At 51.1% G+C, this 24,121-nt stretch overlaps 8 protein-coding genes across 8 annotated transcripts; 6 read left to right on the plus strand and 2 right to left on the minus strand.

Moving 5' to 3' along the window:
* Positions 1 to 268: 268 nt before the first annotated feature.
* Positions 269 to 2,186, plus strand: AtWU_07625 (siderophore iron transporter; the record flags this gene model as incomplete). The annotated part of the gene is made up of 4 exons (XM_035502734.1): positions 269 to 444; positions 496 to 766; positions 846 to 1,188; positions 1,255 to 2,186. The coding sequence occupies 4 exons, from the start codon at positions 269 to 271 to the stop codon at positions 2,184 to 2,186; spliced, it is 1,722 nt and encodes a 573-aa protein (XP_035358627.1).
* Positions 2,187 to 5,552: 3,366 nt separating this feature from the next.
* Positions 5,553 to 5,972, plus strand: AtWU_07626 (uncharacterized protein; the record flags this gene model as incomplete). The annotated part of the gene is made up of 1 exon (XM_035502735.1): positions 5,553 to 5,972. One exon carries the CDS (start codon positions 5,553 to 5,555, stop codon positions 5,970 to 5,972), a length of 420 nt encoding a protein of 139 aa, XP_035358628.1.
* Positions 5,973 to 7,024: 1,052 nt separating this feature from the next.
* Positions 7,025 to 8,621, plus strand: AtWU_07627 (leucine-rich repeat domain-containing protein; the record flags this gene model as incomplete). Its single annotated transcript, XM_035502736.1, has 2 exons — positions 7,025 to 7,620; positions 7,682 to 8,621. The coding sequence occupies 2 exons, from the start codon at positions 7,025 to 7,027 to the stop codon at positions 8,619 to 8,621; spliced, it is 1,536 nt and encodes a 511-aa protein (XP_035358629.1).
* Positions 8,622 to 9,210: 589 nt separating this feature from the next.
* AtWU_07628 (PA and RING finger domain protein) lies at positions 9,211 to 11,903 on the minus strand (the record flags this gene model as incomplete). Its single annotated transcript, XM_035502737.1, has 2 exons — positions 9,211 to 9,568; positions 9,625 to 11,903. The coding sequence occupies 2 exons, from the start codon at positions 11,901 to 11,903 to the stop codon at positions 9,211 to 9,213; spliced, it is 2,637 nt and encodes an 878-aa protein (XP_035358630.1).
* A 1,822-nt stretch (positions 11,904 to 13,725) lies between these two features.
* AtWU_07629 (maleylacetoacetate isomerase) lies at positions 13,726 to 14,328 on the plus strand (the record flags this gene model as incomplete). The annotated part of the gene is made up of 2 exons (XM_035502738.1): positions 13,726 to 13,789; positions 13,856 to 14,328. The coding sequence occupies 2 exons, from the start codon at positions 13,726 to 13,728 to the stop codon at positions 14,326 to 14,328; spliced, it is 537 nt and encodes a 178-aa protein (XP_035358631.1).
* A 535-nt stretch (positions 14,329 to 14,863) lies between these two features.
* AtWU_07630 (uncharacterized protein) lies at positions 14,864 to 16,015 on the plus strand (the record flags this gene model as incomplete). Its single annotated transcript, XM_035502739.1, has 1 exon — positions 14,864 to 16,015. One exon carries the CDS (start codon positions 14,864 to 14,866, stop codon positions 16,013 to 16,015), a length of 1,152 nt encoding a protein of 383 aa, XP_035358632.1.
* Positions 16,016 to 16,350: 335 nt separating this feature from the next.
* Positions 16,351 to 17,355, plus strand: AtWU_07631 (EI24 domain-containing protein; the record flags this gene model as incomplete). Its single annotated transcript, XM_035502740.1, has 3 exons — positions 16,351 to 16,449; positions 16,580 to 17,160; positions 17,238 to 17,355. The coding sequence occupies 3 exons, from the start codon at positions 16,351 to 16,353 to the stop codon at positions 17,353 to 17,355; spliced, it is 798 nt and encodes a 265-aa protein (XP_035358633.1).
* A 1,078-nt stretch (positions 17,356 to 18,433) lies between these two features.
* On the minus strand, positions 18,434 to 22,995 carry AtWU_07632 (ubiquitin-binding TORC1 subunit KOG1; the record flags this gene model as incomplete). Its single annotated transcript, XM_035502741.1, has 6 exons — positions 18,434 to 18,623; positions 18,678 to 19,015; positions 19,066 to 19,399; positions 19,447 to 19,697; positions 19,773 to 22,502; positions 22,561 to 22,995. The coding sequence occupies 6 exons, from the start codon at positions 22,993 to 22,995 to the stop codon at positions 18,434 to 18,436; spliced, it is 4,278 nt and encodes a 1,425-aa protein (XP_035358634.1).
* Positions 22,996 to 24,121: the final 1,126 nt, after the last annotated feature.

Here is a 24,121-nt window from a genome sequence, read left to right on the forward strand (position 1 = left end):
CCTAGAGTTCCACTACCACTGTAAGCCTGAACCAGCACCCACAGCCAGCGCAAATTCCTTCTCGCGTTGGTCGCTCAGGAAATTGGAGTCTGGGAAAGCTTTGGGATGGTGTGGGACGTGCGTGGGAGGCGAAGAATTCATCGTCCCATGTCAAGCCTTTATAACATGGCGCATATCCTTCCCTCGATGCCGATCAGTTCTTGAAACTTTCTCCTACCACTGATGATATAGGCGCTTTGGGCATATCGCTGTGTTTTTCCCTTCAAAAATGGCCACTGACAAGCCTCCCACCACTACCGGGGTCAGTGAGGATCCGATCTCTTTGGATCCCGATACTCCTCAGCAGCCTGTCGAGGATGATCAGGATAAGCAGGATGGTGTTCGCGTCGCTGAAGCAGTTACTGCTTCTTGGTCGAAGAAATCTCTGATTATCACTTATGCCTCGTGAGTGACTTGGTTCATGTTCCTTCCGAGCGACTGCTGAATAGTGTATAGCATGTGGCTTCTGTACTTCGTCAATGGATTGAACAGCAGCTTGACCGCGAACCTTTCCGCATATATCACTAGTGACTTTTCGGAGCACTCGTTGCTCACTGTCATCACCGTTATTACCAGTGTCATGGGTGCTGCTTGTGTCATGCCTATTGCCAAGGTGCTCAACTTGTGGGATCGTACTTTGGGTGTCTGCATCATGGTGTTGATTGCCATCATGGGCTTGATTATGATGGCTGGCTGCAACAACATTGCCACGTACTGTGCTGCCCAGGTGAGTTCTACCCTCTGTGTACACGAAATTGCTCTTTTAATGGGTATGCCCAATCGTACTAACCACCCGACACTACTAGGCATTCTACACTGTCGGTTTCACCGGTGTCATCTTCTGTGTCGACGTGATGACCTCCGATACATCCTCGCTCCGCAATCGAGGTATCGCCTACGCCTTCACCTCCTCACCCTACATTATCACTGCCTTTGCCGGCTCTCCCCTCTCCAACCAATTCCACGAGACCAACTGGCGCTGGGCCTACGGAACCATTTGCATCATCCTCCCGATCGTCGCAATGCCTCTAGTCATAACCTGGGAACTGGCCAAGCGCAAGGCAGACAAGGAGGGACGCCTGGAATACAAGCCGCGAAGCACTCGCACCTGGTGGCAGAGCACCTGGTTCTACATCATCGAGTTTGACAGTAAGCCTTCTCCCCATGACTCCTCTACTACCTCAATCCCCCCACTAACATGCTCCTCCCAACCAGTCATCGGCATCTTCTTCATGATCGGCGGACTAATCCTCTTCCTCACCTCGTTCAACATCGCCGGCAACACCGAAGGGGAATGGAAATCCGCCAAGATTATCGCAATGATGGTCGTCGGCTTCTTCGTCCTCGTCGGTTTCGTCGCCTACGAGCGCTGGGGTGCCCCCAAGCCCTTCATCCCCTACCACCTCATCGCCAACCGCACCGTCATCGGCGCCTGCCTCCTGGATATTACCTACCAAGTCTCCTACTACTGCTGGGCCAGCTACTTCACCTCCTTCCTGCAAGTAGTCTACAACACCAGCCTTACCCAAGCCGGATACATCGCCGCCATCTTCGACCTCATGGACCCCATCTGGCTGATCGGCTGCGGATACCTGATCCGCGTCACCGGCCGCTTCAAGTGGCTGCTCATGTGGGCTGTCCCGCTCTACCTCCTGGCCAGCGGCTTGATGATCTACTTCCGCCAGCCCGGCTTCAACATCGGATACATGTGCATGTGCCAGATCTTCCTGGCTGTTGGTGGAGGTACTTTGATTCTTATTGAGCAGGTTGCTGTCCTGGCGGCCTCTAGACATGAAGACTACGCTGCTATGCTGGCCTTGCTGAGCACATTCGGTAACCTTGGTGGTGCTGTCGGTGCTAGTGTCTCTGGTGCTATTTGGACTAATACCCTTCCTCAGAAGCTGAGGGAGCTGTTGCCCGCTGAGACCAAGGATCAGTGGGAGGAGATTTATGAGTCGTTGGATGTGCAATTGAGTTATCCGGTGGGATCTGAGACGAGAATTGCGATTCAGAACGCTTATGCTTGGAGTCAGCGGAACATGATGATTGCGGGTACGGCGGTCATGGCGCTGTCGATTGCGTGGGTGTTGATGATGAAGAATATTAAGATTAAGGATAATAAGGATGTGAGGCAGGTCCTGTTTTAGATGGGTTGGTAAAAAGGGGCTTTGTATATAATGTGTTTGGGGTCGGGGATTTGCTTTCTTGACCTGTGATGTTAATTTTGAGTTGTTTTTGTTATATTGAGGCATGCATAGTTAGTACTTATTAATACACGAGCTTGACTGGGTTGATAGAAGATATTCTTCGTTTATGGAAATGAACGTTTAGTCACTATACTTGCTTCTTGTTCAGTTACTTGCATCACACATTGCAAATCACACCATACGGCACCGACTTCTGTATATCCGCTGTATTTATCTTCATGGAACATCAATAGGTATGAATCACCCCGTCCGGAGCAACCCTATCCCAAATGACGCCCTGACACTTCGATCCCGTCGATACATTATTATACTGCTCGCATTGCAATTAACCAGCGTATCTGATGCAAAATCGCTCGATTTATTATCCGGGATGGTCATCTTGGAGCAGCCATAGGACAAAAAGCAGAAGTCTGCATACCCTGTGCCTCTGACGGTAAGAGTTATTCCAATCAATGAAAGGCATGTAGATGCGAATGTTGAGGTAGTAGTAGTCCAAGTGGGCGGACTTTATGGCATGATGGGGTAGAGGAGGTCTCGAGTATGCGACTGAAGAATATATTGGCATCATGTTCAATGATGGGGTCTGAATAAGCCGAGTGTGAAGAGTAGTTAAAACTTTGTAGTCGGCGTCACATGAGTGCTTCTGACAAGACTGAGCCTTGATGTGAGGATTGATAGATCATGTCTGTAAGCAGTAGGGTGTGGAATGCGGGGATTTGCCGCCTGACTTATTGGGTTTGTGTCTCTTCTATTTGCGGAGCCATGTGGCTCAAGGTGTTGTGATGCGAAGAGGGGTTCTTGCTGAATATATATGCCGAGTCGAGTGCTATACAGTTCTATCCCGATGAGTACAACCGCCTTCAAGTACTTTTGCCTCGGAGTTTGTGAGGGTTCAGACCCCCACAGTTATATATAAACAGATAATATGACAGAGAATTGCTCCAACCACGGTCAGAACCTGAAGTGAACCCCGGTCAATAACCGCACCATAGCGCATCTTCTTACCTATATCCTCAACACCTATCCTCCAATAGGCCTGGCATAGCTGCTGCTGCGGCCATAGTTGTGATAGGATCAGTGGCCTCATACACGGCGTCATTCACCTGTACAGCGCACATATCTACAGCCAGCACTTGCATCCATGCTATGGTTACTACTACGGTATATATAAAACAGCTATGCATTGTGTCAGCCATCACTAGAGCAGCCTATATAACAGCGAGACACATTTGTCTGTATCAGGGCATCGTGACTGGTCCTCAGCCCCTGCCAATGACTGATAGCTTTTCCAGAAAAATATGGGAAGCAAAACAGACAGGGCCACACCGAGAATCCAACAGCTGGCTCTCAGCAAGGCGGAAACAGATCGACATCGTATTCACTCTCAATAAGCACATAAAATGGGGCTAGATCGAATACTCAGCCTTACGATCAGCTGGGCATTCTCCTTGCGGATGAACCTGGGAATGGATTTGCGCCTCCGGCACATTCTCGGATGCCACCGCCAGATGGTACCCTCGAATTGAAATTGATGCTACAATCATCTCTACAAGTCATAGTTCTCTACCGCTACGGCGGATGTTATCTTCACTGACGGCTTCATAAACAGTGTTACTGCTTGGCCCCCACCTTGGCATCAGCAGACACAAGGATAGCCGACCGGAAAAAGGCCCTTGTTGACTAGCTTGTTCCATATACGAGCAGCTATTCCACGAGACATATTCCTGCTAGATGGCCTCAGACATCTCACAGTTGCTAGCGCGACGAAGATGGCGGTGTTAGTGTTGCTCACCAGTACGGCATCAGGGGCTATCCCGAGTGTGCCAGGATTGGTAGTTGTTTTTGGTGGTATTGCCATGCAGGTACTCCAATAATGTATTCGAAGAGAAATTTTCTTTTCCATTTATCGCAATGCCCTGTTTGGAGAGTCTTCATAACATCGGTTGAAAGGGTGACGCGGCAACCCCTATATGAGCATATGTATCTCATCGAAACGGACATGCTAGTATTAGCTCGCACACCGATTCCTCTAGAACTTACCGGAAAAGCGGACATTTAAACGACGCAAGCAATCGGAGCCGGGGCCAGAGTGTTCATATACGTATGGCGCGAAGTTGCAGCTCAAAAATGCGCAACGATTGAGTTTAATTGCGGCTGCAAGGGCACAATGGTCCCTTGGTTCCTGCACCGGACTAGAGAGGACTAGCGGGATAGGCCGGAGTTTGGCGAAGCGGTTGAGAAGGAAATGCGAGAGTCATTGGGGCCACCAAGTGGATGATGAGTGGATGCAGCGTTCGCTAGTCAGGAACGAACCAGTGGAGTTTGTCTCTCTTTCTGCCGGCTCTCCTTTCCGAATCTGCTGCCATCCCTCCCATCAGGGGTCTTTTCACCGTCAGCTTCAGCACTGGCTACGGAATACCAACCCAGACTATCGACCGCTAAATTCCGAATTACTCAAGTTTCAGATGGTCTCAAAACTAGAATCCCCAAGCCAGGGGGCAGTGAGGAGGAACGGAAGCGTGGTGAGTGTGTGAAATGAAGAGACACAGAGGCATGGCAACCACGGCTCCCAAGAGCCACAGCCGAACGGTTGTGGAGGAAGAAATCTTCAGGCGACTCCAGCTGACCACCACTAGAATTCAGGAACCGAAGCCAATCCAGTGTGCTACTCCTCACGCCGCTGCGGTTAGTGAGTTCACTAGAGCAGACCGTATCCTCGGCCAAGCACCGCACACTGGCGATCGTCGCTTGAAAAGGAGTCAGGCACACACCGACCGGGCCTCAGCCAGGCGCCGCCAGCGCAACAATGGATGTGCTGGCGAGTAACGTGGCCGGGTGATTTGTTTACCGACTGACGGCGTGTCGACGTGAACAATGCCCCCCGTCACATTCTCAATGGGCCCCAGGCCAATAGGCAGGCGAGACGTGCCCCTTGCGACTCGTCAAGCAGTTTTTCCGGGGCAGCGCTCGTGAGGGTTCGAGTTTGACTGGTTGGGTGGGTCCAAACGGACCCTCTGGCACTCTGGGGCTCATATTTAGTCCACCCCCCCTCGTCCTCCTTTTTCCCCCTTCGGCGCGTCTTCAGACATCGCATCGTTTCACAATCCTTTGACTCGAGCAGCGCTCCCCACGTTCTTTACCCTCGCTAGCTTTTGCTCTTCTCGACGCTCACTCTTTTGCGTCTTCTTCGTCACTCGTTTGATCTACTCGCGCAGTCTCTGCCAGAGCCTTTTTGCGACAACGTACATATCCACAGCCCGAAAATCTTTCAATTGAACAAATCGGAATTACCGGCAACTCATCGCAATGAAGTTCAGCACTCTCGCCTCCTCTGTCCTGGGCCTGATGGCCTCCCAGCTTGTCGCTGCGGAAACCGACACCACCAGTACCTCGACAGTGACCAACTATGTCACCGCGACGCTGGTCCACGTCGACACCGTGACCTCTCCTAGCAGCGTGGCACCTTCGACTTCCTCGGTGTTCGTCACTCCGAGCAGCCACGCCGTCTCGAGCAGCCGGGTCGCCAGCAGCTCTGCCGCCGCCAGCTCCTCTGCGCCTGCCTCTTCGTTCGCCTCGGTCACCGTGACTTCCAGCACCCCCGCCGGCACCTCGGTTGCTGCTGCTACTTCCCCTGCCGTGGGTACTTCCGGAGCCGACGGCATGGTCGCCAAGATGCCTGCTGTGCTGGTTGCGGGATCTATGGCTCTGATCCTGGGCGCGCTCTAAGTCAATTCAGCGCTGCCGGCTTTGTCGCATACTCTTCACGCGCTGGAACCTTGAGAGGAATGGTTTCGACCATGACTCGATTTATCAAACATTTTTATTCTCTGCTTCGACCGCCTATATTGATTCTCCACGGGACATTGTGATCGACTGTGCTCGGGACAATGGGCCTATCTACTACGGATACTTTCTTGATTATACCCCTTATGATGTTTCGGATTTGACGAGTTGATGGCTTGACTGCTGGTGGAATACCGCAGTTGGGATGGACTTTATTTCTACCTATTTTTACTTTTGACTTCGCTTCGGGGTTCGGCCGTGATGGAAGCTGTGCATAGTGTTTGTATAGGGTCGACCCAATCAATTGCGTGAACCGATGTGCCTTATGCTGGTAGTATGTAGATAATCAATAATATTAACACCTGATGAGTACTGCAAATGTACCAATCTCTTTTTCGCTTTCAAGACTGGTACTTTTGATGCGATTGCCCCTGAAAGAGGCAGCCGCAGCCAGTCTAGTCCAATTCATAACTTCTCAATATTGTACTAGATTGAGGCTTCAACGAGAGAAGGATCTACATACAATAATTGACTGAGATTGCATGAAGAGCAAAGAATTGAACCGAGCAGATCCGGGCCTCCCGGGTAGCTATCAATCAATATCAATCAATCAATCAGTTCACCGTCAAGTTATCAAGCGGAGACCGACCGCCCCGCTCCACCGCGACGCGTCTCGTAAACAACTTTAGTCTCAGCACATAACATCAATCAGAATCCAGCATTCCCTCTGGACCTCGAGTTTCCCCATCCTTCCGGAACTCTTCCATCCATCCCATCCGACGATCGATCGACATTCCACCGGACGTCATGATCCGAGTGAGGTGATCCAGCCCAAAGCCACTGAGCGCATCAATACCATTCATTCATTCATTCGTTCATACCCTCCTTACTTCCTTTGCATCGCATCGCATCGCATCGCGTCACACGAGATATTCCAAACAAGAAATACATACCACTACATCACATTATTGCACAGCAGTGGCAAATAATCAACGATGGACCACGAAATCCCCCTCCCCCCACCACCGCGCATCCGCCATCGCGACCCCTCCAACAACAATAACAACAATAGTAATAACAACAACAATAACGCCCGTCACGCGACTCGCCATGCTCACCACCACCGTCTCCCCTCGCGCTTCATTGACGACCGCTCCAGTCAACCATCTAGTGACCCGGCACTCTTCTCCAGCGATGACATCCCCGCCTCGGGTCTAGAGAACTACAATAATGCGCCTGTTAGTCGGAAGCGCCGGTACCGCGGCACCTGGTGGGGAGAGATGGTGAAGGACAAGGACGCGAAGCGCAAGCGGGCGGATTTCAAGGAGAAGCGGTTGGTGGATAGTGGTGTGTGGATGGGCAGTGATGGTTATGATTCTGGTCCGGGGTCGGGGTTCTTGCCTTCTGATGCGGATTTGGGAGAGGATTGGTTGAATTCGCATGCGAATGGAGGTACAAAGACGATGATGCCGCAGAACCAGACTCAACAACAAGGATTCAGGAAAGTCGAAGAAGAACCGCGCGAGCATCAAGTCGCACGGGGGATCGTGAATGATTGTCTCGAGAGGGGAGAAGATAGCGTCGACTTGAGGTATATTCCCCTACACGTCCACCTCTATCATCCAGAACCAACATCTAACCTATACCCATAGTGGCCTCACCCTCCGCATCATCCCCCCTAACCTCCTCCACCCCCTCCAACACCTCACCAAGCTCCCCACCATAAAAGAGCCCCCCATCAGCGAAGACGTCTACACCTCCCTCCAACCCTTCCTCCGCCTCTTCCTCGCCGGCAACGCCCTCACCCAAGTCCCCGGTCAAATCTTCGACCTCGACTCCCTCCGCGTCCTCAGTCTCCGCTACAACAAACTCACCTCCATCCCCGCGGCCATCCGCCGCCTCACCCTCCTCCAGGAACTCAACCTCTCCGTGAACCGTCTCCCCACTCTCCCCTGGGAACTCCTCTTCCTGATCCGCAAAGGCGACCTCAAACACCTCACCGTCCGCCCTAACCCCCTCCTCCAAATCGAAGACCAGCCCATCGCCAAATGGCACGTCCTCAGCGACGAAGAAACCCAAGAACCCTGCCTGAAATCAATCACATACAACGGTCCGCCCCCAGAGGAAGCATGGGCACCCATCCACGTCGCCACCGGCCCAGTCACATACTACAACGCCGAAGGCATCCCAGTCCCTACTACTGAACAAACCCCCACCACCACTCACCAAACAACAACACCAACAACAACAACCAAAATCTCCCGCGTGCCCTCCCTCCGCGAAATCTCCCTCCTATCATTCACCCGCTCAACATACCCAGACCTAATCACCGACGAAGAAATGGACAATTTCCCAGCCCTAATGACCCGCTTACTCCGACAAGCAAAGGAAGTTCGTAGCGCAGGAGGACGGAATTGTTCTTCGTGTCATCGAGGATTCGTCCTCGCGCGGACGGAGTGGATCGAGTGGTGGGATGTGAGTACGTATGAGAATGGGTTGAAGGGGCCGAGGGCGTCCGGGGAGGTGTTGAGGCCGTTGCCGTTTAGGAGGGTTGGGTGTAGTTGGGGGTGTGTGCCTGATTTGGTTCAATAACTGAGAAAAAGATTTAATTAGATTAAGAGAGGAGAGGGAGGGGAATTGTATAGTTCGGTGTGAGTGTATGTATGTAAATGATTATGTTTTTGTTAGGGGTGTAAGTTTATAGTGATAGTATGGTTTTGTTTGTAAGGAATATGGGGGATGTGTATGGTTAGGAAGGATGTCATCTACTTGGACAGCAAAAGTGGTGTTGAAACACCGTAGTGTCACATGAACGCAGCTATAGAGTATGACAGCTGGTTCCATGGCTGTCATAAAGGTGCAGGTTGTCTCAATACTTGCAACTCATGTCCAAGACAAATTCATACGTCCTAAGCATCGATGGGAAATAGTCAATCCCACTGACTTATGGTCTAGTATTATTACAAGCGAGTGCGGAACTGAAACTGAACCTGTTCCTGCCAATGTCGCTACGAATTCCATAAAATCCATCAAACGCCAACCAAGCAAGGACGGTGTCAAAAACATCGCTAATGCTGCTCACAAAAGGAAACGCTGCAAAGACAGAATACCCCCACCTCCACTAACACATACATCCAATGAAACCAGGGGCGGTTAATAATATAAAGCAAGACAATGCAGTTCACCGGCTGCCGTCCGTCTGCGCCTGATGCCAGATCGTATCGCCACTAAGAGCAGAGTAGCTCAGTGCGGCAAAGTTCCTCCAACTCGGTGGTGCCGAGGATGCTTGTCCCTCGAGAAGACCTGCTTCAGAGCCAGCATGCCGCTCGAGATCCGAGGTCTCGTCTTCGCTCACTCCGCTAATCGGCACCGGCGCTGAGGATGAACTATGCTGAGAATCTGCGTCAGGGTGGTATTCTTCCTCGTTCATCGGCTCTGCCGACTCGTGAGCCTCCGCCGCTTTGTTCTGCGACATTGACCGAACCACGTCGCCTTTACAGATGGGACAAGTTCGCCGGCGGGTTGTCAGCCAAGGCGTGCTGCAAGATCGTTAGTACGAGCATGATTGACAACGGACTCAAGGATCGTTACTCACATGCACTCCGCGTGGAACTCGTGGCCGCAGGGCAAACTCATCACCCTGCTCTGCCCATCCACATATTCCTCCAGGCACACAACGCATTCCACTTGCCGGCCGGTGTATTTCCGGCGCCACAGAGTGGATCCCGATTTGCCCTTCCTTGATGACGACATTCTGGATGCACTCGCATTCGAGACATGTGACTCTCGCTGGGACCGAGACAGCTGGGCTCCTGAGCGGCTCTTCGCACCCAACAATGGCGAGGTTGGCGACACTGGACCAGGGCTAACAGATCGTGGCGAGCTTGATTCCGAGGAAGAGGTGGACCTCGCAATAGTGTGATAAGTTCGCACTGGGAGGCGATCAACGAGGGACTTTGGAGCGCGCCACCGTCTGCGCCGGATACGAGACCGCAGCAACAACAGAACGTAGACAACAGTCAGTGTGAGCAACGGGCTGACAACCAAAACGAGGAGGGTATCGAAGAAAGGACTGGTCGACATGCTTGTGGGCGTGAGAGTGACCCACAAGCCGTCGTGTTCAGCCGCATTCACACCCTGACCGTTCTGATTTGTCGCATCATGCAGCTTCTGGTCTACGGAAGTGATTTGCCCATGGGCGCTGAAACTTGGGCTCGGAGCTGGCTTGTCCGCTGCCCAGAAGAAATGCCTGGCAAACCAACCGTTGCGCTGGGAAGAGGATCCTGGTTTCACATCATCATACACAGACTTGTGGCCGGAGTACTCAATCTTCGACTCTTTTTCAACGCTAGACTTCTCGACAGTACGATACTCGCCACTTCCAGGAGTGATGCTGCCACCCTTCAAGGTCGCGGGAGTGGGGTGCGAGCCCTTGGCGCCAGTATGCACCTTATTCCCGGCGGCGTCGGTTGTACTGGTAGGAGATGGAAGGATGCTGCCCTTGGGAACTACTAGGTCCGGATCTCTCCAGTCCTGCACTCCAATGACGAATCCATCACCGTCAGTACTGCTCGACGAGGTACCTGATTTCTTGAGGTCTTCGGCAACACCATCGGTTTTCGTTCGGGAGGTCTTTCGCTCGGTCTCGTCCTGTGATGGCTCCTGGTCGTCCCAGCGATCTAATAGAATCCAATTGATGTTTCCGCTGCTTGGCGGGCGACGGCTGTCCTCCGGTGGATACCAGACGGGTCCACCATGATTGCTGAGACCGAACAATGACAGAAGAGCGTGGAAGAGCCCAGATTTCTGCTTTGGAGGCACCGCACTGTCATGAACTACTGCTTTGTGACTTGAAGTTGGCGACGCAGTGGCAGAGGTAGTCGCCGTGGCGTCCATGCGTTGTTTCCCGGCACTGCCGTGAGTGGAGATTTTAGTGTGTGTTCCTGATCCATCGTCTGCGGCCGAGTCCTCCCCTTGCGGGGGGACTAAGGATGACAGCAGATGTGCCGTAGTATGAGATGTGAAGAGGGCGGGGATCGTCACGTTGGATGTATCACCCCGTGCATACATCGTGACGAGGCTGCCTCCACGGGTGTCATCCCCCACAATCAAAGCAATTCCTCCACGCCGCTGGACCCACTTGACCTTCTCCAAGAAGCCGCAGCCGCCCCTACTCAGAAGGACGACTTTGCCGTCGATCTCGGCGCTTTCTTGCAATGACTGGATGTCAGCATGGGCAGCTTGTCGGTTCGAAGAGGGCTCCCCGTGCTTGTCCATGGCGCCTGAGTCCGACACTTCTGACTCAGGCAGCGGGTGGTGGAGATGATCATCCGTGCCGTCATTTGTGAACGGGGGTGCCACTTTGGTACCGGAGTCATGCTGCAGGTCGATATCCGGCTGGGGAATCGCTTGGCGATGGCTTTGTGGCACGGTCGGCTCGTTTCCAGGAGTAGACCCCGACTTCCCAGTTGTAGTATCTGCGCCTCCGCCTGACTTCGGACCATCTCCCTCACCCCAACCCGGGATATCGGAGCATCCTAGCTCCCCTTCCGCTCCAGCGGTTGTTCGTTCCCCAAAGCCACTACCGATCCAGAGTTGCCCGCTAAGTCCCTTGTCCGGCAGCAGAGGGCCAAACGCAGCAGGTCGGGCCAGGAAAAAGGTGGAGTTGTCATCGGTAAGGCTGATGATGGCGGACGGCGGGAACAGGGATGAGGGGATGTTGAAGGAGAAGAGGGCGTGTAGACCCGTCGCTCGACCAGCGAGTGAATCGGGGGTGGACACCCTAGGCGAGGAGGTTAAAGCAGAAAAGAAGGTGAGGATGATGGGGAGGAAGATGAGGCAGAAGACGACAGCAATCAAACGTGGTGGTCGCATAGTTAAGAGGGTGTTGCTGGAATATGCAATAGAACAGATATTGCTTGGCCGAGGGGGTGGGCGGGAAAGGAAAGAAGCCCAGGAAGATCAACGCTCAGGGCCAGCGGGTTTCGTGCAGGAAGGCGATGTTCTTAGGACCAATCAGACGGTCGATGAAGCGCAACAGAACGGACACTCATCGAGAGCGCACGGGAAGGGAGAAGGAGGGTAGGCGCGAAGGAACAAGATGATAAGGAGAGTGAATAAGTAAGTAAGTAGTAGTTAGGAAGTCGTCGTGGTCAAGCAATGACGGGCTGGTACTTTAGAAGCCAACCAGACAAAGATGACGGGGAGAGAAGAGGAATAGGGACATGGACGGTAGTAGTAGGATTGTAAGTAGGGAGAAGGGGATGGAAATGGGGATGGGGATGGTGGAATGGGATGGATGGGACGATGTGGAGGAGGAAGAAAGGCAAAAAGAATGATCAACAACTTGTGAGCGAGTCGCCGGACACGCAAGCACAGCCTCTTTTTCTCTGTCCCCTCCGTGTCTCTCCCTCAGTAAGTATTAGTTAGTTAGGTAGTTAGTTAGTAGTTTCTCTGTCAGACAGTTCTGGCTTGGGGGGCAAGTCAGTCACGGGATTGATTCCCTGCCTGAGGGAGGGGAGTTCCCTTAACTAATTAATTAGTTAGTGGCTTCCTCAGGTTTTGTCAGGCAACCGCCATACCTTTTCACCCCTACTATCTACTAGTTATCTCGTACTACAGAGTACTACGTCACAGACCCTGCGCCCGTGCATTTTGGGCTGGGCTGCCCAATTCCATCAGCAGTTCTTCAATTTAAAATTTGACTTAAAAATTAGATAGTCTATGATTCGTGACTCTTTCCCTTTCACGAGACCCTTTTATTATTATTGTTATTGTATTTCTATATGGTGTGGCGCATGGCAGCATCTTTGATTTGTGTCACACCCTCCTCCCATTCTTTTACCATACAATACTGAATACTACTTCTTCAATTTAATTTAAATCCACAGTGTTCTATTCTTCCCCCCCGCAGATCAATGAAAACTGCCTTCCCGTCATTCCCCACACCTGCGCAATATTCACTGTCGACTTCGACTTTAGTGCTTTTTCTCATGGGGACACAGTAAAGCGATCGACAACGCAGGGGGTCCGTTTCATGTACCCAGGAATGTGTATTTGTAGATGTCGAGTCAATGGGAAACCCCCACCTAACCACTCTGTAGAAACAGTGCAAACACGGTCTACCTGTCTACCTGTCTACAAACTATAGTCCACAAGTGTCATTCTTGTCGCTTACATGATCATCATCCACTTCATGCACCATCACGAACCATAGATCACGTGCTCCAGGAAAAAAGAAGCAGTCGTCTTCATCACTTCTCCGTGAAATCTAGAACATCAGCAATTCTCGGTTCTGTGGGACTGCAAGGAAACAAGCGGGGTTCATTTGTGGCGTGCCATCCAGGGTTCCGTGGCTTGTGCTGCGGAGCTTCACCGGCCAACCCTATGGTCTGGATGGAGCTGTCTCAATGGCATGACGTGGATGACATCTTGACACTCGCTTTCCATTTCCTCCATCATCCCACACCCATCAGCTCGGATTACGGTACAAACGTCATCCCCCGCAGGTGTTCGTTCCATTGTCTTGCCCTTTGTCGTGACAAGCTTGGGTGGCTTCCAACCCCGCCAGACGTTCACAATGGTCTTGGACTTTATTTGAACGTGTGCTAACCTCGCAAGACACGCCATATCGGAGCATTGATCACAGATCTAAGCAGCTTTAGTTATTATCACCGTTCTACCTAGGATCGTCAAGATGTCGAATCTCATGCACAAGGTCAAAGATGCCTTGACTGGCCATCACAACAATTCCAACTCCCGTATGAATACCTCTGATCTTATCTATGATTTGCCTCTACTCGTCTCCTGACTTAGCCCCGATTTAGGCAAGGGCCATGGTAACAAGCCCAGTACCGATGACTATAACTCGGGCGGAGGAGAGAGATATGGACCTGGCGATGGTTCCTATAACTCTCAGCCCAGCTCTGACAACTATAATTCTGGCGACTACGAGCGCAGGACGGACACATACGATTCGGGAACCGCTGGTGACTACCGCGGCAGCTACGGATCTCAGTCTAGCACACACGACTATGGTAATACTGGTGGTTTTGGTACTGGCTCTGCAGATTATAGACATGAACCGGAGAGATACGGTGGCTCAGGAACTGGTTATGAATCGCGGGCTATGGACAGTGGCGCGATGCAGGATTTCGGCGGTCGTACAGGAGGCAGCAGCTACAACACCTACAGCCAGGACACTGAATCTTCTGAGTTCAGCCCTACCACCAGGCTAGACTCTGGCAAGATGGGATACCATTCGATGGGCCCTGGTGGTACGCAGCGGAATCAATGGTAGAGGCACTTGCAAGTATCATCAGTCTCATGCAAAGGTTGACTTATGTATTACACGTGTATGTTGGACATGTGGTAATTTATTATGTGCGGAATAGTAATTGGGTTTCGTCGAAGATACTGCGTAGTCTGAGAGTTGATTTGCATATATTTACTTGACATCTGGCTTCGACGCTTGTCGTAACCATTCTGTGAGCGGTTGGGCAGCCATGGACATCAACTACATCTCAGTGCCTGCGGGGCCTTCAGCATGGAATGTGTTGTTGTCTTGACAGAAGTCATGGTGGTTTGGCAAAGGCAGAGGCAGCGGCGTAACACAGCAAACCCAGCAAACTGGACAGTTCAAACAAGTGAATGATAGCACTTCCCGAAGTGGGCAGGTACGCTTCGCAACTCACAATGTGCAAGTGCGTCACGTCGTCTGCATCTCCATGGCATGACCCCGACGTCTCATCGTTTTTTTACTAGCTTCTTCGTTTCTTTCAGCGTCTTGTCCTATTCAGCTGTCTAGCACCGTCGTTCACCAGCGAAACTTCACCATGGCGTCTCGTCGTCTACTCTTCACCAGACCGTCCACCGTGTACCGAGACGAAGACCACGAATTTGACAACTACCAGGATCTAGCCTCCTCTCAGCCAGTACCTCTGTTCCAGCTCTGCACCAAAACAGGCTCGAAAAGAGGCGCCAAAACCCGAAAGCTTCTATCAGAAATGTCATCAAGCAGCGAACCGAAAGAACCACGTCCCATGAGCCAACAAAAGGCCTTATCTCATCTCTCAGCCATGCACCGTGCAAATCAGGCAGACCGTCATCTTAGCATGCCTGCAGAGTCCTTCACACCTTCACGTCTTGAATCGCACGGATGGGAGAGCAGTGATGATGGTCACTTTCAACGCAATCCTTTGAGTTATACCAGATCCTATGAGTCCTCCTACTCGCTGGGCACTCCTCTTCGTGAATCTGTCTCCGAGCATACCTCCTTGGACCTCTACGGAGCCAACTTTGATCGAACCTATAGCCAGTCCCCATACGAGTCTCTGCGAGTTCAATCCCGTCTCAAGCGTCCTGAAACCCGGATTACATCTGGCCTAGAGATCTCCGGCCCTGGGGCTCAATATTCGACTACTCCTTTGGAGCGCGCGCGTACTCTTGAGCTGGAAAGGGAGGAGAAACAGCGCAGGTTCAAGGAAGAGGTCACCGCGCTGCTCAAGAACGTTGCGCAGAAGCCTGAAAGCCCCAAACTCGACAATGAGCAGTTTCTGGTCCATGAAAACGCTGGGGAGACCAAACCAGTCAAGACTCATGCGCCACAGGAGAGTCAGGTATCCGAGACCAAGTCTACCAGTACAGCCAATGTGTCTCACCTTGACAATGACTCCACCGCTCAGGACAGCATGTTGAGAACTCCTCCCGGACTCACCAGACCCGTTAGAGAAGCAGAAGCGTGGTTCCACAAGGATAATCGAGGACACAAAAAACTCCGCCAGCAAGTCAAGGGAATCGCAGAGAACTGTGCTAGTGAGAAGGAGAAACAGACGACACAACTACTGGGTGATGTCATCATCAATCTCTATTCCTACGTCGCCAAAGATCGCAAGAAGCAGGCTGGCAACTTTGCTGACTGGGGAAACGTGGATCCTTTTTACTGTTCACCCGGCCAGGACGGCAACCACAGCTACTTTGACTACTGAGCCTGTTTCTGTATGTTAAGGCGGCTTATTTCATGTACCATCAGTGCGAGCATGTCCTATTTGAGGAGATAAATAGCCTACAATATGTATTATAAAGTGGATGAGCGAGGCTAGCTAGCTAATCGAAAATATCATAAATATGTTTACAATAAGTATAATTATCGCTCGGAACTAAATGTCCCAATGGGGTATTCCCCACTTAATGGATACAGTTAAGTAGCTAGCTAGCTAGCTCCCGACGACGTCACCGCCATCCAAAAGTTTCCCTCCGCAACACCTCCCCCATGAACAAGCACCCTTACTATCACCAACCACATTAAACCCTCACACCAACCATGAACAAAATAACAGGAGCTCTCATCGACGAAGCAACCCACATCCGGGCCATCGCCAAAGATGTCGTCCTCTCCGGGACATATTTCTACCCAATTAAGGTGCGCCACACGCAGCCACCCATCATACCCCCATCCTCTATACCTACCTACTACACAAACCACCCCATTACTACCTCCACACAATTCAGAATTTAAAAAAACTAAATACAATGATTGAATGAATGAACAGGGAATAATCTACACCCTCAACCGCCCCACCCTCCGCCAACCCCTCCTCTCACGGTCCTCCAAAACCCTCACTCTGGGCGTCGGCGTCACCACAGCCATGTTCTTCTTCACCTACGTCCCACAAGCAGCCATAATGTCCATCACCAGTGGACCTTTACTGGCTCCCTTCTCCGCGGCATTACTCGTCCTCAGCGAATCCTCCACCATAACCACCTTCCTTGCGAGATCATTCCTCCTCGCGGACGCTATCACTGCTACGTTTGACGCCACGCTCGTGGAAATGGGACAGGAGAAATTGCTCGAACAGTCGGGAAAGAGAGGCGGTGGTGGTGATGAGGTAATGTCCCGCTTCGGGGGCAAAGAAGAAGTCTCGGAAAGACAAACGAACATGTGGAATATGTTGGTGAGGAGTGTGGTGTTGCTACCGCTAAACTTTGTGCCTGTGGTGGGAACGATCGTGTATGTTTATGTGCAGGGGAAGAAGGTCGGTGAGGGGGTGCATGAGCGGTGGTTTGGGTTGAAGGGGTGGAAGAAGGCGGAGAGGAGTAGGTGGGTGGGGAGGTGGAGGGGGAAGTATACTGGGTATGTTTATTTCCGTTTTCTTTCTTTCTTTCCTTGGAGGGTGGAGATGTGATGACTGACGACTAGGGTATGTATAGGTTCGGAATGGCGGCGTTCGCGCTGGAAATGGTCCCGTTTGTGTCGATTGCGTTTGCGTTTACGAATACGGTTGGGGCGGCGTTGTGGGCGGCGGATTGGGAGAGGGAGTTGCAGTAGGTTCATGTTGTTGTTGTAAAAAGGATAGGATGTGGGTGTTTTTGGGGGGTGACTGGAAGGGGAAAAGTTTAGTATGATATTTTTATATTGTTGTAATTATTGTTTGGTACTATGTGTGGTATAAGGGGAGTTCAATAAGTGTATATTTAGTGTGACTCCATATTGGTCAGGTGCCGGTTGTTATGGTACTACTATATAATATGAAATATTGAGTTGCTGTGATGAACCCTACTATAGTACAATCCTCTTCAGCTCTTCCGAAATATGCCTACTAGTAGTGGTACTATGAGCATGTCTCAAAATCTTACTGCTAACTATAAGTAACCACAATTTGATAGTATATATTTGTGATGTGGAAACCCAGGCAATGTTATATCTATCAATATGTGGGGGGAATGGTTGAGTGTGGAGGGTGATACAAAGAGTTAGTCACAAATTATCTAAAGTTGTAAAATAGTTATGGATTGTTATTATTCAGTTATAACTACTAGTAGTAACCTTTTTACGAATGTAGATAACTTCCCTAAGCTATGAAATATTTTCACGTAATACCCCCATTATGAATGCCTTGGGGCCACTATATATTTTGAAGCAAGGCAAGGACACGGTATATTCGCTACAGCTTGTCAATTAAAGTTCATACCTAGTATACTTCAAGTTGTCCATTCGTCTACGTTCAAATGAGATCAATAATATCTACAATCTTACAACAATTCTTCTCCCAACACTGGGTATAACTGACGAATTAAACCTTGGTCTGCCTGCACAGCTATGTCCATCCATATACAGGCGACACGGTCAAAGTGTGAAGACAAGAAAAAGAAGAAGAATAGAAAAGCAAAACCATATGATAATAACGGAAACGAAAAAAATTTCCTAGCGCCAACGCAGAAAGCTAGCCGACCTACGCCAGAAAGTGATGCTTCATGATTGCCATTAAAAGGTGTTAGGTTGAAGATCAGAAGGAAAACAGTTCGAATCGAACATGGCCCGGACGGACGATATTCCAGGCGCCGAAATTTGCTACGAGTGGTATAAAGGTGGGATGGAATGGCCATGAAGGAGGATGGAAGATGAACTAGCAGTTCACGAGGTTGATGTGGTTGTCGTTGAGGGCAGCACACGCCAGCAGGGTGCGGTGAGGGTGGAAGGCCGTGCTGGCAATCGGGGAAGATCGATTGTGGTGGAGGAAGCTCGAGTAGGGCTCGAAGGTGGATAGATATGTACCATTGACGTTGAACGTCTTGACTTCGTGTCGGTTGGTACCCCTGTTCATACAAGTCAGCAAATCTGCTTAGCCATATTTGGCAAGAGCCACGTACACCATGAACACAGGGGCGTGTTCATGCACACTCAATGTGCGAAGCGTATCCTTAGTCGCCGAAAACGTTGAAAAAGGCGTGTCCATTCGAAGATCCCATAGTCGAATCTCGCCATTTCGGCTACCAGACACCAGTTCTCTCAATCCACCGCGTTGCATATGGACGTTAGTAATCCACTGCTTGTGCTCGCGCCAGACCTTAACCATGGAGGTTGTCGGCTTGAGACGCTGATCAAACACTCGAACAGCGCCATCGCCAAATCCTGCCACAAAGATATTTCCTGCAACCTGATCCGACGTCAAAGAAGTGATACACGAGCCGGACCTTGCGGGAATATCCTATGCAATAGTCAGAAGAGTGTTCCCATCCTCAATATGTGGAAACATACGTTAGTGCACACTTCGGTGGCTGCGTTCCACACCCGAATAACCTTGACGTCTCCTGCGACCAACGCTTTGCCCTGACCCTGCTGCCAGTCGAGAACTAGGCCGGCATTCCGGTTACTTGGAATCAGTTCCGGTAGGGCCCTAAAAGACGTAACGATCTCAACCTTTTTGGCGGACTCATAGTTCCTAAACACTTTCAGTACGCCATCGGAGGAGCCTGTCATCAAGAGTGCTTGATCGTCTTCGTTAATATATCGCACTTCGTTGATTTTTGACCCTGCTGGGTTGCCATTAGAAAAGCGGTTGAGACGTTTGTGGCTCTGCCAGTCCCATATCCTATTTGGTGTTAGCAGAGAAAAGCACGGCTGATCCTAAGCACATACGCAATCGTATCCCTGTCGTCCGCAACTGCGAGATGATCCTCAAACTGGTGGAAGCACATCTTCAAGGGCTGACTGCTGTTAGATAAGAGAGACAATGAGTTATCCCATCGGCTACTGCCGGCTACTCCCTTCAGGGGTTGGGTCTCCGAAATGATCTTTTCGTTGCGACTCCGTCTCCAAAGGCGTTCGTTGTAATCCGCACTACCAGGCTCGTCGGGCTCATTGGGTTTCATCTGGGGTTCCCGGAAATACTGAATAAGGGTAAGAAGTTGCTCATACTCAATCTGGTTTTCCGCGCTTATTGCATCAAGGAGTTCTGGGATTACCTCTGTGGACCAATCTAGGAATCTGCTCATCAAGGGGATCGTCGGGACAGCAGTGGGATCTCTGGGTTCAAAGCCTCGTGAAGTAGGGGTCGGGGCCTGGTGATACGCAGTCGCGGGAGCGACTTGGTCGTTGACCTCTGGGGGCCGCGTCCATTCGGGAGGGGCTCGTCCTCTGGGTGTCATGGGAACTCGGCTTTTCGGGGTCGTTGACGTTTGCTGCGACTGCGCATCGGCCGCGGATGAACTGCCAAACGCCAAATTCTTAAGCGATGCAGCGACACTCGCCGTTCGTTTTAGGCTCAGGGAAAGGTAACCTTCTTGTTTCGGCGGTGCAGCGGAAGGAGGAGTCGGCGGTGGCGCCGTCTTCTTTGACTCTGGCCTTTCTCGGACCTGGAACTTCTGGGATACACGATTCGAGAGATCCAAAATCTCATTGCGAACCTTGTTGGTTAGCGTCGCCATAGGGGATTGAAGAAGACAGATGTGGATGTAGTCGACCACCATGGCCGCATCTTGGGCAATGTCAGGATGAGGATCAACAGAAAGGATTAGTAATTGTTTCCAAATAGTACCAAAAGTCGTATTCCGGGACAATATCTGCGACCTATGGTTGGGATCCGCGGAGCCATTCGCTGAGATATTCGGCACATCCTCTAAGGAAAGACTCCTAGTGCCATCTTGTTCCAGTTTCAACAGAAGGTTCTGCTTCTCGTCCTGGAATTCCTCGTAGGCAGCAACCAGAAATTTGTTCTGGTAGCGCCTCACGAACGTTGAGAAGAAGACCAGGAGTTCTTTCCTCACCAGGACACTGCCGTCTGATGCCATAGGTAGCACCGTCATAGCCAGAGACTCTTCTATTTGGGCAACCTGGTCTGTCAAATCAGGGATACCCAAGAAAGTCGTTACTGCATGGAGCATTGCAGCGCGGACCTCGGGGACCGGGTCGAAATTAAGCTCGCAAAGCCTTGCAGGAGCGGCGCAACGAATGCCCATCCACTTGGCTTCAGGGAAGTCAGACCACAACATGCTAATACAGAGACACGACCATTGCCGCAATAGGGGGTTTTCAACATCCATGAGGTGCTTAAGGCAGGAGTCAAAGAGCTCAGCAGAAAGGCACACATTCTGGCCTTGAGGGTAATTCTTGCAAAAGATCGAGACAATGAACGCACACATCGCTCGATGTTCGCTAGCATTGCCCACAGGTATCGGCGAGGAAGGGTTGAGGATGGAAATGAAGTAATGGATTCCGTTGTCCTTCAACAAATCGTTCTGGACTGTATGATCGACGGCCATGATCCTTGCCCAGATGAAGACCATCACGGGCTTCAGTTCTTGGGCGGCGGACTGCAGGAGCTTTACGACATATGGGAATATCCCGATGCTCAGAGCCAGATGGACAGCCCAAGGTCCTAGATCCAGGAATTTACTAAGCAATATCAGCGCCCTGAGTCGATGCGCTTGACTGAGAAGGACCTGCAGCACAATCGGAAGCTGATCCGGGGGATTCTTTTCCGTTGGACCTGATGACAAGTAAACCTCAAAAGCGGTAAGCTGCTCGGCAAAGAATGTTGAATGCTGATACTCATATTGCCTGCGGCCCTCCTCGTGGTCAATGAGAGCCGGTAATTGTGACAAGACCATTTCAACTGCCAAATCCCAGCTCTTCCACAGCGGGTGATGATGGGTTTCTGGAAGCTCAGGAGAGGAAATAGGATGACACTTGTATGTTCGCATGATACGCTCGGCGAGTAGGAAATTTCTAAACAAAGCAGCGACCATGAGATCTTGACGGAAGAGCTTCTTGAACAGCGCCCGGGGCAATGTGTTCCAGGCGATAGTGTCCGTGATCGCAGTAAAAATCCAGTTCAGCTCTCCAAGTGGGCTTCTCCGATCCTGTAAGCGGCCTGGCACTCTGAACTCGTCAATCGAGATGTTTGTCTGCAGGGGATTTTGGAGGATGAAGAAACGCAGGGCAATCTCAATAGGCGTAGTCAAGCAACAAGTGAAGATATCCGCTGGGAGATCGGGGTTAGTGGGGAGCGACTCTGTCTTCTGACATGCTGCGAGGATGATACAATCCCCGTAGTTTTGAACGATGGCGTTTGGATCCCGCTTCTTCGCCTCTGCGTTCTCCTTCTCGTGTTTCTCAACGAAGGTGTGAAAGTTCGACACAATATTCCCTGCATGCGATACGTCGAAGACAAACAGGCTAGGTCCTGCAAGCCAGGACTGCAAGTCGTAGAGGGATACCGGAATGTATTGAGTGTAATTCTTGTTGAAGACCCAAATCTCACCCGACTGAGTAGGGAGAGGTACACCATGGCCGTTGTAATGGAACAGCACCCGCTCGTCCTTGGCGTTACGGCGCAGAGAGATGCAAAACTTCTTCGTCTCATCGACAGAGGGGTCAAGATATTGCTTGTACCTAGTTCTTAAGCTAAGTGTCTCATATTGCTCCTGCAGTTTCTTTCCGATCTGCTCCATGATCTTGTTGTGACCACCGCCGGTAGTAGACGTGGGATCAACCCAGCATTCCAACTTAGCTGTCGGGTTCGTCTTGACCACATCGGGCGGGTCGACGCCAATATTCAGGCAGATGGCTAGCGCCGCGGAGACTGTTTTCAGGCGGTCCTTCATGCGCCAGTCTTGGCTGGGCCAGCTTCCGACCGGATCCCTAGGGATGCCGTTCGTCTCGTGGCGCTTCTCTGTGAAGTACATATAGAAATTCTAGAGCAGTCAGATCCGACCGGATTGTAAGCCTAAGCTATCCGTTGCATCTGCTTACCGAGTGCAGGACTTTCAGGTACTCGCTCGAAGTATACTCCTCCTGCCATCCATGTCTCATGGCAATGTCCTCTTCCTCATCCCCAGCAATGGCTTTATCAAGCCCCACTCTGGGCCCATAGTCGCTGCGGGCCCTCTTCAGGGTCGCAATCGGTCTTGCAGAATCCGACGATCGATCCGAAGTCAGTCGGCCATTGTTCTCGATGATCAGCGGGTTCTCGCCTGCAGATGAGCTAGTCGGTCGTTCGGGGGTGATGACGGGAGTCTGTTTGTGCTCCACGGTAGTAAATGATCGGTGATGTCCTGGAACAGGAGCGGGGGATCTGTCACGCGGGGGAATGTGTGTTTCTAGATCCGGACCAAAGGCAACCCGAACAGACTTGTGATGACTCTTCCGAGGTTCGGGATGCGATGCCTGTTGAATTGTGGGCTCCATTCTGAAATCTGGTCAATGAGGGTCTGTTATACATCGAAGGTCATCATGTAGCGTGAAGTAACGAGGACGAAGCTGGCCGGGACCTGAACATGCGGAGAAGTTAGCATATAGTCAGGGTTGATGGAGAATCTCACATGCGGGGAGTTGGCGTTGCCCAGGCGTCGACTGTAGGGCAGATGCGCAGGTGAATATGTTCTCACCTTATCAATACTCATGTCACAGTGCATGCACTGGGACCAGGCGATTCTCATACCCAATCCGGAGGGTCAGCAGTCAGCAGCCAGCAGTTGGGAGGACGCCCTGTGGCGAGGAAGCTCTGCCACGTTCAGGGAATCCAAAAGAACTCAAACACCAGGCGATTCAGTCTCCCCAGGACGTTGAAACTGCTGACACTCCCTGCCAAAGACGCGGGGGACTTGGTTGATGATGTTGGTTCGGCGAGAACCATGAGCTCTGGCCGGGATCCTCTTGGCATGGCCTGGACGGAACATCGTTGTCCCCGGAGCATATCCAACAACGCCTGCGCTTAACTGGATTAGGCAGCTCCCATGGATGACGATATTTCTACCGAGGCGGTCTGTTGCTTTACTTTTTACGGTGGAGGAGGTATTGGAAATATTTCTGTTTTCTTTTTCCTTCAAAAACATGTACTTTCAAATTCATTCTTCATTGTTCATGGTACCTGGAAGCTTACACTACAAAGTTCACAAGTCACATGTCTAGCAGTTTGACTAAGCGTACCCAGCTCTATGCATGGATAAGAACTCCGGTGTTCATACGTACCTAAATCGGACTAGATCAGTATCATTTTAACTACTCCATCCACTACCCACCCAAGCTATAATTATATTAGGAGTTCAGGAGAGGCATTGACACGGTTCACACTCTATCAAAACGTTGTGATTCGTATGCTTCTTCCCCAATACACCCTTGAGGATGCAACTGGATACATCAAGACTACACGGACATCAGATTTTCCAAAAAGTGGCGGAAAAAAGTGTTATGCTTAACTAGTTAGTAATTGCGCTTTTGATCTTCCCCCACTACTAGTATATACTTCGTACACAGTAGCAATATATTTTCGCGACCCTGGTACAGTGGTGGTAAGGAGGCGTGGGGGAGAGAA

This window comes from Aspergillus tubingensis (genome assembly GCF_013340325.1).
Source record: "Aspergillus tubingensis WU-2223L DNA, scaffold_8, whole genome shotgun sequence".
Classification (NCBI taxonomy): domain Eukaryota; kingdom Fungi; phylum Ascomycota; class Eurotiomycetes; order Eurotiales; family Aspergillaceae; genus Aspergillus; species Aspergillus tubingensis.